Below are 16,538 nucleotides of genomic sequence, written 5' to 3'. Positions count from 1 at the left end.
AAAACAAGGACATTTCTAAGTGAACCCAAACTTTTGAAATGTAGTGTAGGTTGATGGGGGTGGTATTGTGGGTGACCCGGCTAATAGGCACCCATCCAGTGCTCTAACGTCCATGGGAATGGAGAGGGACTGAGTGGGGATATCCAGCTCGGAATCCAGCATCCATGAAGCTCTCATCGGCTCCAGAGTCGATGAGGACCCGGAGAGATTTCGACTGGTTCCCCCACAGCAACATGGCATAAAAAGAGATGCGAGTAAGGGGAGAGGAAAAATTTGCCGTTATGGCCCACCAGAGTACTCGCTCCTACCGGTGAGCCTGGTCTTTTAGTGAACAGGTGGAGACGAAATGACCAGTAGTCCCGCAATGCAGGCAGCTCTTAGTGTGAAGCCTGTATAGCCGTTCAGCTGGAGACAGCCTAACTCTGCCTAGTTGCATGGGCTCGGGAAGAGGTGATTCGGCAGCCTTCGGAGACTCTCAGGGGAACTCAGGTAGCCTCGGATTCTCTCAGCAACGGAGCCGTCGGGGACTTCCGGGATACCTCGGAGGCGAGATGGAATCCTTGGACGGGCGAGTGAAATAGAATCTCCTCCCTTTATTCACGTAGTCGCCCATCGATCTGAATGGTCAAGACGATGAGCGAGTCGAGATCCGTTGGTAGTTCAGATCTCGGGCAGCAAGCTCGTCTTTTACTTCCTCCGAAACTCTGTGCAGGAACATGTCGAACAGGGCTTCCGGGTTCCAGGCACGCTCAGTTGCCAGCGTGCGGAAATCCACTGCGTAGTCTGCCACACTGTGGGAGCCTTGCCGAAGCTGGAGTAACTTCCGGGCAGCCTCTCTCCCGGACAATGGAGCATCAAAAACCTTCTTTACCTTTGCCACGAACTCCTCCAGACTGGAGCATATGGCCGACTGTTGTTCCCATACTGCCGTAGCCCAGGCGAGAGCCCTCCCGGACATCAGCGTGATGAGGTACTTTATCGGTCCGCGGGGAAGGAGGAGGACTGCAGCTCGATGATGAGTGAACACTGAGCGAGAAACGCAGGTGCCTGACTCTCCATCGAAACGGGGTTCTCGGGAAACCGGGGTGATGGCACATGCTAACAGCCGGGTTACTGAAGGTGCTGGGAGGTTACCGTCATGGTAGGCTGCATAGTAGACAACCCACGGAATTGCTCCAGAAATGTGTTCAATGCTCGGTCGTGACATTCGGCCAAGGTCTGGAACCCTTCCATAACACCACGAAGCAACTCCTCGTGCCTTCCAAAGGTGGCTCCTTGGGAGGAGAGGGCGTTGCGGAGCTGGTCCGAGTCTGCTGGGTCAGTCATGGCCATCACGTTTCAGCTATGATCCAGATGCAGACAGTGTCGAAGAAACAAATGTTTATTTCTAATACAGGGGCAGACAAATGACAGGTGAAAGGCAGACAGGGATGAATAATCCAGAGAGGGTGCAAAGGTTCCAGAACGGCAGGTAGTCTCAGGGTCAGGGCAAGCAGGGGTCAATAATCAAATAAGGTGGGGTAAGGTACAGAACGTCAGGCAGGCTGAACGGTAAAAACCGGGAAGGACTAGAAAACAGGCGCAAGAAACAGTCAAGAGCAGGGGATCAAACGCTGCTAGGTTTCATGAACAAAACGAACTGGCAACAGACAAATAGAGAACACAGGTATAAATACACAGGGGATAATGGGGAAGTTGGGGTGGAGACAAGCACAAAGACAGGTGAAACAGATCAGAGTGTGACAAATCTGGGGAATTTTCCCAAACACACAAATCTCTCATCAGAGCCTCCACCACCATTCTGTACAGTCCATTTTCCCACCACAGCACCAGCAGCATGAGATAAGTTTGAGGGCTGATATAAATGCTATGCATGCCAATATCTCTTGGCTAAGAGTTGAGGAGAGACCAACTGCATCACTTCTTCTTTTTATAAGAAACATTAATGTGTTGAAAATCCCAAATTGTTTCCATAGTCAATTTACACACAGCTCTGACACACACACTTTCCCCACCAGACATGCCACCAGGGGTCTTTTAACCATTCTAGCGCAGGCGTTCCGCAAGCGGAACCCCTCGACAACATTCCGCTGAAAAGGCAGCGCGGGAAATTCAAAAATATTTTGGGGAAATATGTAACTTTCACACATTAACAAGTCCAATACAGCAAATGAAAGATACATTTCTTGTTAATCTACCCATCGTGTCCGATTTCAAAAAGGCTTTACAGCGAAAGCACAACATGATTATGTTAGGTAAGAGCCAAGTCAAAAAAACACACAGCCATTTTTTCAGCCAAAGATAGGAGTCACAAAAAGCAGAAATATAGATAAAATGAATCACTAACCTTTGATGATCTTCATCAGATGACACTCATAGGACATCATGTTACACAATATATGTATGTTTTGTTCGATAATGTGCATATTTATATCCAAACTTTATATCTCAGTTTACATTGGCGCATTACGTGCAGTAATGTTTTGATTCCAAAACATCAGGTGATTTTGCAGATAGCCACATCAATTTACAGAAATACTCATCATAAATGTTGATGAAATACAAGTGTTATGCATGGAACTTTAGATAAACTTCTCCTTAATGCAACCGCTGTGTCAAATTTCAAAAAAGCTTTAACGAAAAAGCACTCCATGCAATAATCTGAGTACAGCGCTCAGAGCCCAAACAAGCCATACAGATATCCGCCATGTTGTGGAGTCAACAAAGTCAGAAATAGCATTATAAATTTTCACTTACCTTTGATGATCTCAGAATGCACTCCCAGGAATCACAGTTCCACAATAAATGTTTGATTTGTTCGATAAAGTCCATCATTTATGTCCAAATACCTCCATTTTGTTCGCGCGTTTAGTACACAATCCAAACTCACAACGCAGGTCCAGGCGAAAGTTCAGACGAAAAGTAATATTACAGTTCGTAGAAACATGTCAAACTAAGTATAGAATCAATCTTTAGGATGTTTTTATCATAAATCTTCAATAATGTTCCAACCGGAGAATTCCTTTGTCTGTAGAATTGCAATGGAACTCAAGCCACCTCTCAGGTGCGTGACCAGCTCATGCCACTCTGGTAGACCTCTGACTCATTCAGCTCCCATTCCCCCCTCCTTCACAGTAGAAGCATCAAACAGGGTTCTAAAGACGGTTGACATCTAGTGGAAGCCTTAGGAAGTGCAATATTACCCCATTTCCACTGTATCTTTGATAGGCAAAGAGTTGAAAAACTACAAACCTCAGATTTCCCACTTCCTGGTTGGATTTTATCTCAGGTTTTGCCTGCCATATGAGTTCTGTTATACTCACAGACATCATTCAAACAGTTTTAGAAATTTCTGAGTGTTTTCTATCGAAATCTACTAATTATATGCATTTTCTAGCTTTTAGGACTGAGTAGCAGGCAGTTTACTCTGGGCACCTTTTTATCCAAGCCACTCAATACTGACCCCCTGTCCCAAAGAAGTTAATAAGTGATGTGGGAAATAAACTGTTCCTCCTCCCTTCATGTGACCTGACCTCGGCCCACATTCCTCACTAATCCACAGCTATCGTCAGTCACCCTCACCCTTATCATCAGTCACAGTCACCCTTATCAGTGACCGCAACCATGTGATTGCCTTTTCCCTGACTTAGTAACTTTCTTTTCCCTTACTTAGTTACTTATCCAACCTCCATTGACCCCACCATTATACATTTCTCATACATGTAACCATTAACTTCTAGTATAGCAACTATTTTAATCTAGAACCCAACAAATAGGCATATTTGTCATCTAAACGAACACGCCTACAGCCTATGGCATGGAGCATTGCCATATAACATACAGTAGGCCAACTAATATTCTGTTCTTCTGAAAAACATTTTCTTTATGTCATAATGTTTCTTTAGTCTTGACTAAAATGTGTAATGGATTTATTGTGATGGTGTATATTCTATTGATTTATTATATTTTGTTAAATGTAGATGTTCCAATGGTGCACATCAGCGGCTTGTACGTAGCGTGGAGGCCTGGAGATAAAGTACTTGATTTCAAACGTTCTAACAAAATGTCATGACAGCCCTAATTACAACACAAACAAAGTAACTCATGCACATCATACAGGAATGCTCATGCGTAGAGACACTCATAAGCACACATTGAAATGTACACACACATATTGATAAAAGTTGACCTAAATTAATCTGTAGGCCCTAGTATTAAACATCTCATCTGCAATAGTTCCCTGCAAACGATATTGAGTTGTTAGGATGTACCCGGGGATGTCATGAAATGGTCACTTAAAGTCATCAGGACATTGTGTCATGGTCCCCTGGAGGTTTTGTCTAGTTCTTGTTTGGTCCAAGGGACTTCCCCGAGGACGTTTTTCGGACGTTCATGGGACGTTAAATCATGGTACTCAGGAGGTTTTTTGTCTAGTTCCTGGTTTGTCCCGGAGATGTCTTCTGATGGTCTCAAATAAACATTATCCCCCCAAAATTAAAAAGTATTTTACCTATGGCATACGGACCCTAGTTTCATTACACATCACCCCTTGTTACAGTTGCCAAGCCCATTAAGGCCCTGATTGGTGAATCACTGATCCATGCACAGCTCTTTGTCTTTTGGCAATGTTCGGGACACGGGACACACACTTTTAACATAGTGATTTCAAATGACATACTGTATGACACAATTTGACATACATTGCTTTGTGTATGTTTATTCATACAATAAATTATGTCCTCACCTGGGATTTAAACTCGCAACCTCTTGGTTGACGTCAATCCAATCTTGCTGCTATGCCACCATGTCTATATTAATTACTGATTTCACCTGTAGCCCTATTCCCACACTTTGCACTTCAAAGTACTCCTGTTTGCTAGGTTACTGCTGTTCTTGACACAATGAATGCATGTGCGCTGGGTGTTCAAAACATTAGGAACACCTTTCTAATATTGAGCTGCACCCACTTTTGCCCTCAGAACATTCTCAATTTGTTGGGGCATGGACTCTACAAGATGCCAAGCTTTCCACAGTTGTGTCAAGTTGGCTGGATGTCCTTTGGGTGGTGGACCCTTCTTGATACACGCGGGGAAACTTGAGTGTGAAAAACCCAGCAGCGTTGCAGTTCTTGACACAAACCGGTGTACCTGGCACCTCCTACCATACCCCATTCAAAGGCACTTAAATATTTTGTCTTGCCCATTCACCCTCTGAATGGCACACATGGGTCTTTCTATAACTAGGGTACCAGTGAGGATTTCCTATGTTGGACAACTTGTTATAGCTGTTGATGAGTCATTGATAATAATCTGCAAAAATATTTTCATGTCATTACATTAAGATATAAGGGGGGGACATATTTATATTAAATAAAATTCACAAGTTGATTTAAACCCATTCTCATGGATGTTGTCTTGACAGATTTGTCCTAAATCGTGTGACATAAAACATAACTTTTCTGTCCTTGCATTTATGGCAGTGTAAATTGTCTTCATGTCATATATTAAGTGTTAATCAGTTAAATTAGACATTGAACTTGAACCCCGTAATAATCCTGGATCTAGCTGTTGGACAGTTTTAGACATCACAGAGATGCAGTGTAACTTTGTAACATGTCGTGTTATGTTACATGGGCACACAAATCCTAAATAATTTATGGAATTGCAAAATTGAATGCTTAAACCGAAAGAGTCTTGATACTTAACACCTAAATCTATACTGTCATTAAAATGGTTCTTCAATAATTATGCATAATACTTGTTGGATGCGCATTTGATGTTAAACTTTTAAATTACACTGTGATATTTTCACACATCATCATCTGATCCAGGAAGACATTTTCTGAATGACAGTCAAGTGACAAACAGCTGTTGTGATAGCACATGCGATGCAACAACAGCCCAAGTGCTGGAAAAAAGGTGTTTGCTAGGAATGTCCAGAATATTTTGGTGTCTCATTCATTACTCTGGTATAGACAGTTGAGCCTGGATCCATGTTGGATCTAATATCTCTAGCCAATTGATGTTGTCTGCTTGATTTACAGCCGGGTCTCGTTAGATTTAACAGAGAACACATCAAGGTAATGAGTTCATGTTTTCATATGTTTTTTTTGGAAAACAAGTTCACTCTACGCAATTGTGTAGGATAGACTATTGCCCAACCCCCAACTCTATTCTTATTAATTATTCTGGATATAATGACAAATTACATAGCCTAGTGGGCTTCTTCACAATATGATCTGGTATGAAATAACATGACACATACATCTTGGTTTCCATGTTACACCTGCAATTTTAAAATATACAAGGGGCTTGAAGTAGCCTACTTGAATTTGGAGCTCAGAAATTCAAGTAGGAAGTCCTTGTAATTATACAAAAGCAAAATTTCTCCTGCTCCCATATACTTATCTGTGATTTCATTTTTGTGAGAGATGTGGTGACTTTCGTTTGTTTCCCGCCACTTCAATTGAAGGGTGTTGCGCTACTCTGTTGCGGTAAAACTTGTGCGGTTATTATGAGGACGACAACATCTAATGCTGGCTTCAACTTGGCTTTCTATGCAAATCCTTCCATTACAAAAATGATCTGGTTTTTGGTTGCTTTCTCGTTACAAAAACAGCATGGTGAAATCAAAATGGTGAGATTAATGATACCGCTATTCATGGCTTTATTATGTGTGCCTGCATCGGCCACATAGGCTACAGAAATGCAGGCAACGTCGAATTAACAATGGTTTAATAATTCAACAGGGGCAGCAATAGACGGGTCAAGGCAGGCAGGGGTTAGTAAACTAGAGGTGGGGCAAAGGTACTCTATGGCAGGCAGACTCAGGGTAGGCAGAGGTCAATAATCCAGAGGTGGGGCAAAGGTACAGGTCGGCAGGCAGGCTCAGGGTCAGGACAGGCAAGGGTCAAAACCAGGAGGGCGAGATAAAAAGACTGGGAAAAGCAGGAGCTGAGACAAAAACATTGGTTGACTTAACAAGACCTACTGACAACAGACAAACAGAGAACACAGGTATAAATACAGTGGGGCAAAAAAGTATTTAGTCAGCCACCAATTGTGCAAGTTCTCCCACTTAAAAAGATGAGAGAGGCCTGTAATTTTCATCATAGGTACATACACTTCAACTATGACAGACAAAATGAGAAAAAAAAATCCAGAAAATCACATTGTAGGATTTTTAATGAATTTTTTTGCAAATTATGGTGGAAAATAAGTATTTGGTCAATAACAAAAGTTTATCTCAATACTTTGTTATATACCCTTTGTTGGCAATGACAGAGGTCAAACGTTTTCTGTAAGTCTTCACAAGGTTTTCACACACTGTTGCTGGTATTTTGGCCCATTCCTCCATGCAGATCTCCTCTAGAGCAGTGATGTTTTGGGGCTGTTGCTGGGCAACACGGACTTTCAACTCCCTCCAAAGATTTTCTATGGGGTTGAGATCTGGAGACTGGCTAGGCCACTCCAGGACCTTGAAATGCTTCTTACGAAGCCACTCCTTCGTTGCCCGGGCGGTGTGTTTGGGATCATTGTCATGCTGAAAGACCCAGCCACGTTTCATCTTCAATCCCCTTGCTGATGGAAGGAGGTTTTCACTCAAAATCTCACGATACATGGCCCCATTCATTCTTTCCTTTACACGGATCAGTCGTCCTGGTCCCTTTGCAGAAAAACAGCCCCAAAGCATGATGTTTCCACCCCCATGCTTCACAGTAGGTATGGTGTTCTTTGGATGCAACTCAGAATTCTTTGTCCTCCAAACACAACGAGTTGAGTTTTTACCAAAAAGTTATATTTTGGTTTCATCTGACCGTATGACATTCTCCCAATCTTCTTCTGGATCATCCAAATGCTCTCTAGCAAACTTCAGACGGGCCTGGACATGTACTGGCTTAAGCAGGGGGACACGCCTCGCACTGCAGGATTTGAGTCCCTGGCGGCGTAGTGTGTTACTGATGGTAGGCTTTGTTACTTTGGTCCCAGCTCTCTGCAGGTCATTCACTAGGTCCCCCCGTGTGGTTCTGGGATTTATGCTCACCGTTCTTGTGATCATTTTGACCCCACGGGGTGAGATCTTGCGTGGAGCCCCAGATCGAGGGAGATTATCAGTGGTCTTGTATGTCTTCCATTTCCTAATAATTGCTCCCACAGTTGATTTCTTCAAACCAAGCTGCTTACTTATTGCAGATTCAGTCTTCCCAGCCTGGTGCAGGTCTACAATTTTGTTTCTGGTGTCCTTTGACAGCTCTTTGGTCTTGGCCATAGTGGAGTTTGGAGTGTGACTGTTTGAGGTTGTGTACAGGTGTCTTTTATACTGATAACAAGTTCAAACAGGTGCCATTAATACAGGTAACGAGTGGAGGACAGAGGAGCCTCTTAAAGAAGAAGTTACAGGTCTGTGAGAGCCAGAAATCTTGCTTGTTTGTAGGTGACCAAATACTTATTTTCCACCATAATTTGCAAATAAATTCATTAAAAATCCTACAATGTGATTTTCTGGATTTCTTTTCCTCCTTTTGTCTGTCATAGTTGAAGTGTACCTATGATGAAAATTACAGGCCTCTCTCATCTTTTTAAGTGGGATAACTTGCACAATTGGTGGCTGACTAAATACTTTTTTGCCCCACTGTACAAAGCGGATAATGGGGAAGATGGGCGACACCTGGAGAGGGGTGGAGACAATCACAAAGACAGGTGAAACAGATCAGGGTGTGACAAAATTACACCTACATCACTTTTCAGGTGCTATCCCCTTAACTGCTACATGTTCAAGGCTGACCCTGTTTTGCTCCAAGCCTGTTCTGTGTTTGGTGTGTCGAAGGGTTGGGTACGGTAACAACAAAAACACATGTTTCCATTATACAATATACTTTCATTTTGAAATAAATGATTGCCTGATTATGTGTGTGTGTGTGTTATTTTGTCACGTGCCCATGTGTTCCGGTGAGTGTGTGTGCATGCTGGTGTTTGTAATACAGGTTGAGTCTGTATTTGTGGGTATGTGTTTTGGGGGGTGTACCAAAGTGGATATACATGCATATGCATTGACAACACCTTTATGAAATCATTCATAACCCTTTCATGAATGTTCCAGTGTCATTCATCATAACATTCATAACCACATTAAACATGAATAATATGTCATCTTCAAAACAAATGTCATGTTTTCATTACAGTATTAAGTTATTTTATAGTAGAAACATCTGCTCGGTCAACTCCACCACTTTTCAATCTCCTTTTCATTATCTCCAGCACGATACCGGTTTCTACATATGTGAAAACGGCACGTTTGAAGAGAAGTTAAAGTTAAAAAGTTATACCGTATGACATCATCAAAAGTTAAAACATTTTAAAAACAGTGATTTTAGAACACTGTGAGATTCGCGATGATGTATAGAGAAAGACCCTTCCTTGGGCTAGAAACTCGCTACAGGTTTGGAAAATCATTGATGTCAGAGAGAAGCATTTTGTTTTTACTTGCCCCAAATTTGGAAGCACAGAATCGTCTAGAATGTCATTGTGTGCTGTAGCATTAAGATTTCCCTTCACCGAACCATGAAAACAACCCCAGACCATTATTCCTCCTCCACCAAACTTTATAGTTGGCACTATGCATTCGGGCAGGTAGCGTTCTCCTGGCATTCCCCAAACACAGATTTGTCCGTCGCGCTGCCAGATAGTGAAGCCTTATTTATCACTACAGAGAACGCATTTCCACTGCTCCAGAGTCCAATGGCGGCGAGCTTTATACAACTCCAGCCGACGCTTGGCATTGCACATGGTGATCTTAGGCTTGTGTGTGGCTGCTCGGCCATGGAAACCCATTTCATGAAGCTCCTCGCGAACAGTTATTGTGCTGACGCTGCTTCCGGATGCAGTTTGGAACTCAGTAGTGTTTCAACCGAGGACAAATGTTTTTTACGGGCTACACGCTTCAGCACTCGCCGGTCCCGTTCTGTGATCTTGTGTGGCCTACCACTTTGTGTTGCTCCTAGAGGTTTCCACTTCCCAACAGCACTTACAGTTGACCGGAGGCAGCTCAAGCAAGGCAGAAATTTGACGAATTTACTTGTTGGAAAGGTCGCAGCCTATGACGGTTCCACTTTGAAAGTCACTGCATAGTAAGGCCATTCTACTGTCAATGTTTGTCTATGGATATTGCACGGCTGTGTGCTGGATTCTATATACCTGTCAGCAACAGGTGTGGCTGAAATAGCCGAATCCACTCATTTGAAGAGGTGTCCACATACTTTTGTATATATAGTGTATGTAGACATTTATTTGATGGGGCAGATTATCAAAATGAAAGTGAAAGTGGAGGAATTGCACTTTAAGCATTGCCATGATTGTAGGCAACCAGATGCATCGTTTTTTACGACCTAACTAAGAGTGTTTCCAAAACAAGCACGTAGAGAGAACGTTCACTATGTGCATTGTCAGACCATGTGTCGATACTGATAGGATCTAAAGAAAAGCAGTGCTGCTAGTGGATCAAATCTTAACTTAACATTATAATTATTCCACAATTCTGACGACTGATCAGCTCCTAGAAAGATATTACCACATATGACTGCAAAAATCACAGATTGTGCACATCATTGCGCATATCTTGCCACACATTTAAAAAAAAAAAATTGACCTTTATTTAACCAGGTAGGCCAGTTGAGAACAAGTTCTCATTTAGAACTGCGACCTAGCCAAGATAAAGCAAAGTTGTGCGACACAAACAACACAGAGTTACACATGGAAAAAACAAACGTACAGTCAATAACACAATAGAAAAAACTATACACAGTGTGTGCAAATGAGGTAAGATTAGGGAGGTAAGGCAATAAATAGGCCGTAGTGGCAAATAAATTACAATTTAGCATTTAAACACCTGAGTGATAGATGTGCAAGTAGAGATACTGGTGTGCAAAGGAGCAAAAAATAAATAACAATATGGGGACGAGGTAGTTGGATGAGCTATTTACAGATGGGCTATGTACAGGTGCAATAATCTGTGAGCTGCTCTGACAGCTGATGCTTAAAGTTAGTGATGGAGATATGAGTCTCCAGCTTCAGAGATTTTTGCAATTCGTTCCAGTCATTGGCAGCAGGGAACTGGAAGGAAAGGCGGCCAATGGAGAAATTGGCTTTTGGGGTGACCAGTGAGATATACCAGCTGGAGCGCGTGCTACGAGTGGGTTCTGCTATGGTGACCAGTGAGCTGAAATAAGGCAGGCTTTACCTAGAAAACACTTATAGATGACCTGGAGCTAGTGGGTTTGGCGACGAATATGTAGCGAGGACCAGCCAACGAGAGCATACAGGTCGCAGTGGTGGGTAGTATATGGGGCTTTGGTGACAAAACGGATGGCACTGTGATAGACTGCATCCAATTTGCTGAGTAGAGTGTTGGAGGCTATTTTGTAAATGACATCGCCAAAGTCAAGGATTGGTAGGATAGTCAGTTTTACTAGGCTATGTTTGGCAGCATGAGTGAAGGATGCTTTGTTGCGAAATAGGAAGCCGATTCTAGCTTTAATTTTGAATTGGAGATGCTTAATGTGAGTCTGGAAGGAGAGTTTACAATCTAACCAGACACCTAGGTATTTGTAGTTGTTCACATATTCTAAGTCAGAACCTTCCAGAGTAGTGATGCTGGATGGGTGGGCAGGTGCGGGCAGCAATCGGTTGAAGAGCATGCATTTAGTTTTACTTGCATTTAAGAGCAGTTGGAGGCCACGGAAGGAGAGGTGTATCTTATTGAAGCTTGTCTGGAGGTTAGTTAACACAGTGTCCAAAGAAGGGCCGGAAGTATACAGAATAGTGTCGTCTACGTAGAGGTGGATCAGACAATCACCAGCAGCAAGTGTGACATCATTGATATTTACAGAGAAAAGAGTTGGCCCGAGAATTGAACCCTGTGGCACCCCCATAGACATTGCCAGAGGTCTGGACAACAGGCCCTCCGATTTGACACACTGAACTCTGTCTGAGAAGTAGTTGGTGATCCAGGCGAGGCAGTCATTTGAGAAACCAAGGCTGTTGAGTTTTTTTATCGATGGTGGTTATGATATTGTTTAGGACCTTGAGCGTGGCTGAGGTGCACCCGTGACCAGTTCGGAAACCAGACTGCATAGCGGAGAAGGTACAGTGGATTTCGAAATGGTCGATGATCTGTTTGTTAACTTGGCTTTCGAAGACCTTAGAAAGGCAGTGTTGGATAGATATAGGTCTGTACCGGTTTGGGTCTGGAGTGTCTCCACCTTTCCAGTCTTTGGGGATCTCAGGCGATACAAAAGAGACGTTGAACAGGCTCGTAATAGGGGTTGCAACAATTGCGGCAGATAATTTTAGAAAGAGAGGGTCCAGATAGTCTAGCCCAGCTGATTTGTAGGAGTCCAGATTTTGCAACTCTTTCAGAGCATCAGCTACCTGGATTTGGGTGAAGGAGAAATGGGGGAAGCTTGGGCTGCTGTGGGGGTTGCAGGGCTGTTGACCAGGGTAGGAGTAGCCAGGTGGAAAGCATGGCCAGCCGTAGAAATAATGTTTTTTGAAATTCTCAATTATCATGGATTTTTCGTGTTTCCTAGCCTCAGCGCAGTTGGCAGCTGGGAGGAGGTGCTCTTATTCTCCATGGACTTTACAATGTCCCAGAACTTTTTGGAGTTTGTGCTACAGGATGCAAATGCAAAGCTAGCCTTTGCTTTCCTAACTTCCCTGAAAAGTTGCATATCGTGGGGGCTATTCGATGCTAATGCAGTACACCACAGGATGTTTTTGTGCTGGTCAAGTGCAGTCAAGTCTGGAGTGAACCATGTGCTATATCTGTTCCTGGTTCCTTTTTTTTGAATGGGGCATGCTTATTTAAGATGGTGAGGAAAGCACTTTTAAAGAATAACCACGCATCCTCTACTGATGGAATGAGGTCAATATCCTTCCAGGATACCCGGGCCAGGTCGATTAGAAAGGCCTGCTTGCTGAAGTGTTTTAGGGAGTGTTTGACAGTGATGAGGGGTGGTCGTTTGACCAATGAGGCAGTGATCGCTGAAATCCTGGTTGAAGTCAGCAGAGGGCAGGTTGGTCAGGATGATATCTATGAGGGTGCCCGTGTTTACGGATTTGGGGTTGTACCTGGTAGGTTCATTGATAATCTGTGTGAGATTGAGGGCATCTAGCTTAGATTGTAGGATAGCCAGGGTGTTAAGCATGTCCCAGTATAGGTCACTGAACAATACGAGCTCTGAAGAATGGGGGCAGTCAATTCACATATGATGTTCAGGGCATAGCTGGGGGCAGAAGGTGGTCTATAACAAGCAGCAATGGTGAGAGACTTGTTTCTGGAAAGGTGAATTTTTAAAAGTAGAAAAAGTTTGGGCACAGACCTGGATAGTATGACAGAACTCTGCAGGCTATCTCTGCAGTAGATTGCAATTTCCCCGTCTTTGGCAGTTCTATCTTGTCGTAAAATGTTATAGTTAGGAATGGAAATTTCAGGATTTTTGGTGGCCTTCCTAAACCAGGATTCAGACATGGCTAGGACATCATGCAACATATTGAGCCAAAGATTTGACAGTAGACTAGTGGCAAAATAGAACTCAATATGATTCCAATATGATTGAAGTATATAGGCCAATGTAGCCTATTTATCTTTTAATGCAGTCATCTCGGGTTTCATTTGAAGCATCGTTTTATCTTTCAATTGTTTGTAACAATTGCAAATACTTTGGCAACTTTGAATTTGTAGTCAACTTCGTTCTCAAGTTATTAGCGGTCACAGTCAGACAGACATCTTGATTCTATGTTTAGCTGATATCTACTGAGAATAAAATGCAAAACATCTAACGATGCACTTTGGCTGCTTTAAATGTGCAAAGGTTTTCAAGAGGCACATTACTAACGAAGGTTCTGGGAAACAGCTTAGCTACTGAAGATACATTGTAAAATGGTTCTAATGACAATCTTAACCCTATGAAGGCTCTGGGATACGAGGCCCTGGATGGTTGCTGGTGTTACTGACTGGGTTATTTATTTGCATGACAGTTACCGGTTGAGAAAATGTAATGACCGGCACAGCCGTAGTTGCGGTGGGTGTATGTGTGTGTATCTTTGTGGAGGATGGGATGGGTTATTGTGTGTGTGTGTGTGCATGCATGCTGGTGAGCTACCGTCCGTGTGTGTGTATGTGTGTGCAGTATATGCGGCTAGTAACCAACTAATCATGCCCTCCTTCTCTCTCTCTCTTACTCTCTCAGATGAGTTTGTGATATCTCCAGTGGAGGGAGAGCTGCGTGTGAGGAGAGATGTGGAGCTGGACAGAGAGACCACACCCTTCTACAACATCACTGTCATGGCCAAAGACCTGGGCAAACCACCACGCAGCAGCATGGTGTGTTCGCACAGACATGCACTGATCTTGTGGTGCTTCCTGCTAACATGCTCAGACACTTCAATGAACACAACACATGTGTCCATGCGCACGCACGCACGCACGCACGCACGCACGCACGCACGCACGCACGCACGCACGCACGCACACACACACACACAAAGACTAAGTGCCACCCTGTCTTATGTCTCCTCCATCTCCCAGGTGGTGGTGGGCGTCCATGTTCTGGACATCAATGACAACGACCCCGTGCTGCTCAACCTGCCCCACAACACCAGTGTGAGCGAGGGGGCTTCCGTATACACCTTGGTGGCCAGGGTTCGGGCGCAGGATGTAGACAGTGGACGCAACGCCCTAATCACCTACAACATCACTGCTGGAAACCGCGACGGCGCCTTCTACATCAACGACACTGTGAGAGGGAGGGAAAGGAGGGGATGGAGGGGGAGGGAAAGAGGGGATGGGGACAGATGGTGTGAGGGAAGAAAAGGAGAGAGAGAGGGTGAGAAGGTTGGGAAAGGGATAGAGGGAAAATGGAAAAATGTGGATAAAGGAAGAAGGGTTACGGAGAGGGAGTAAAGGGGTAGAACATATAGAGGAGAGGTAGAAAAATGTAGACAGAGAAATAGATAGAAAGGCATTGAAAAGGGAAGGGTATACTGGCGTAATTGATGAGTCATTTCTATCATCATCATCTCTCTCTCTCTCTCTCTCTCTCTCTCTCTCTCTCTCTCTCTCAGACAGGGGTGGTGCAGGTGAACAGGCCTCTGGACAGAGAGAGGGTGGCGGAGTACATACTGGCAATTACAGTCAAAGACAACCCTGAGAACCCCCGCATCGCTCGCCGGGTACTGCCACACACACACACACATAACCCCCTCTCAGCCCATACACTATTTACAGGCAAAGTCAAGCCACTGATTCCTCAGCTGTAAGCTACCGAAACGCTGCATGTCTTTATGTCTTTAACCCCAGAGTTAATACTTGGTGCAAGCACCTTTGGCAGCCGTTACAGCTGTGAATAATTTTGAATAAGATTCTATCAAATTGCAACTCTTATGGAAACATAGATATATCCATTGTTTTTGTAAAAAGTGCTCAAGTTCACAAAATTTGGTTGGGAGTCATTGATGGACAGCTATATTCAAACCCTGTCTCAGATTTTCAAGCAAAATATACAGTGGATTTGGAAAGTATTCAGACCCCTTCACTTTATCCACTTTTTGTTACGTTACAGTCTTATGCTAAAATGAATTAAATTATTTCTACACACAATACCCCATAATGACAAAGCAAAAACTTTTTTTTTTGTATTTTTGCAAATGTATTAAAATAAAATAAAAATCAGGTGCATCCTGCTTCCATTGACCATCCTTGAGATGTTTCTACAACTTGTTTCTACACCTGTGGTAAATTCAATTGATTGGACATGATTTGGAAAGGCACACACCTGTCTATATAAAGTCCCACACCTGACAGTGCATGTCAGAGCAAAAAAGAAGCCATGAGGTCAAAAGAATTGTCCGTAGAGCTCCGAGACAGGATTGTGTCGAGGCACAGATCTGGGGAAGGGTACCAAAAACTGCAGCATTGAAGGTCCCCAAGAACACAGTGGCCTCCATCATTCTTAAATGAAAGAGGTTTGGAACCACCAAGACTCTTCCTTAAGCTGGCTGCCCAGCCAAACTGAGCAATCGGGAGAGAAGGGCCTGTGTCAGGAGGTGACCAAGAACCCGATGGTCACTCTGACAGAGCTCCATAGTTGCTCTGTGGAGATGGGAGAACCTTCCAGAAGGACAACCATCTCTGCAGCACTCCACCAATCAGCCGTTATGGTAGAGTGGCTAGACGGAAGCCACTCCTCAGTAAATGTCACTTGTCATCCATCTTGGAGTTTGCCAAAAGGCACCTAAAGGACTCTCAGACCATAAGAAACAAGATTCTCTGGTCTGATGAAACCAAGATTGAACTCTTTCGCCTGGCACCGCTCATCACCTGGCCAATATCATCCCTACGGTGAAGCATGGTGGTGCAAGCATCATGCTGTGGGGATGATTTTCAGGGACTGGGAGACTAATCAGGATTGAGGGAAAGATGAACAGAGCAAATTACAGAGAGATCCTTGATGAAAACCTGCTCCAGAGTGCTCAGGACCTCTG

At 43.7% G+C, this 16,538-nt stretch overlaps 1 protein-coding gene across 1 annotated transcript in view; it reads left to right on the top strand.

The window, feature by feature from the left end:
* Positions 1 to 16,538, top strand: part of LOC120017357 (cadherin-23-like) — a 659,988-nt gene that overhangs the window by 582,808 nt on the left and 60,642 nt on the right. Inside the window, exons 40-42 of the mRNA XM_038960107.1 lie at positions 14,246 to 14,379; positions 14,584 to 14,793; positions 15,120 to 15,227. Coding sequence (XP_038816035.1) covers positions 14,246 to 14,379; positions 14,584 to 14,793; positions 15,120 to 15,227 — 452 coding nt within the window. The remainder of the gene's footprint in view (positions 1 to 14,245; positions 14,380 to 14,583; positions 14,794 to 15,119; positions 15,228 to 16,538) is intronic.

The sequence above is a fragment of the Salvelinus namaycush genome, chromosome 22 (assembly GCF_016432855.1).
Source record: "Salvelinus namaycush isolate Seneca chromosome 22, SaNama_1.0, whole genome shotgun sequence".
Taxonomy (NCBI): Eukaryota; Metazoa; Chordata; class Actinopteri; order Salmoniformes; family Salmonidae; genus Salvelinus; species Salvelinus namaycush.
This window is presented reverse-complemented; position numbering and strand designations above follow the sequence as displayed.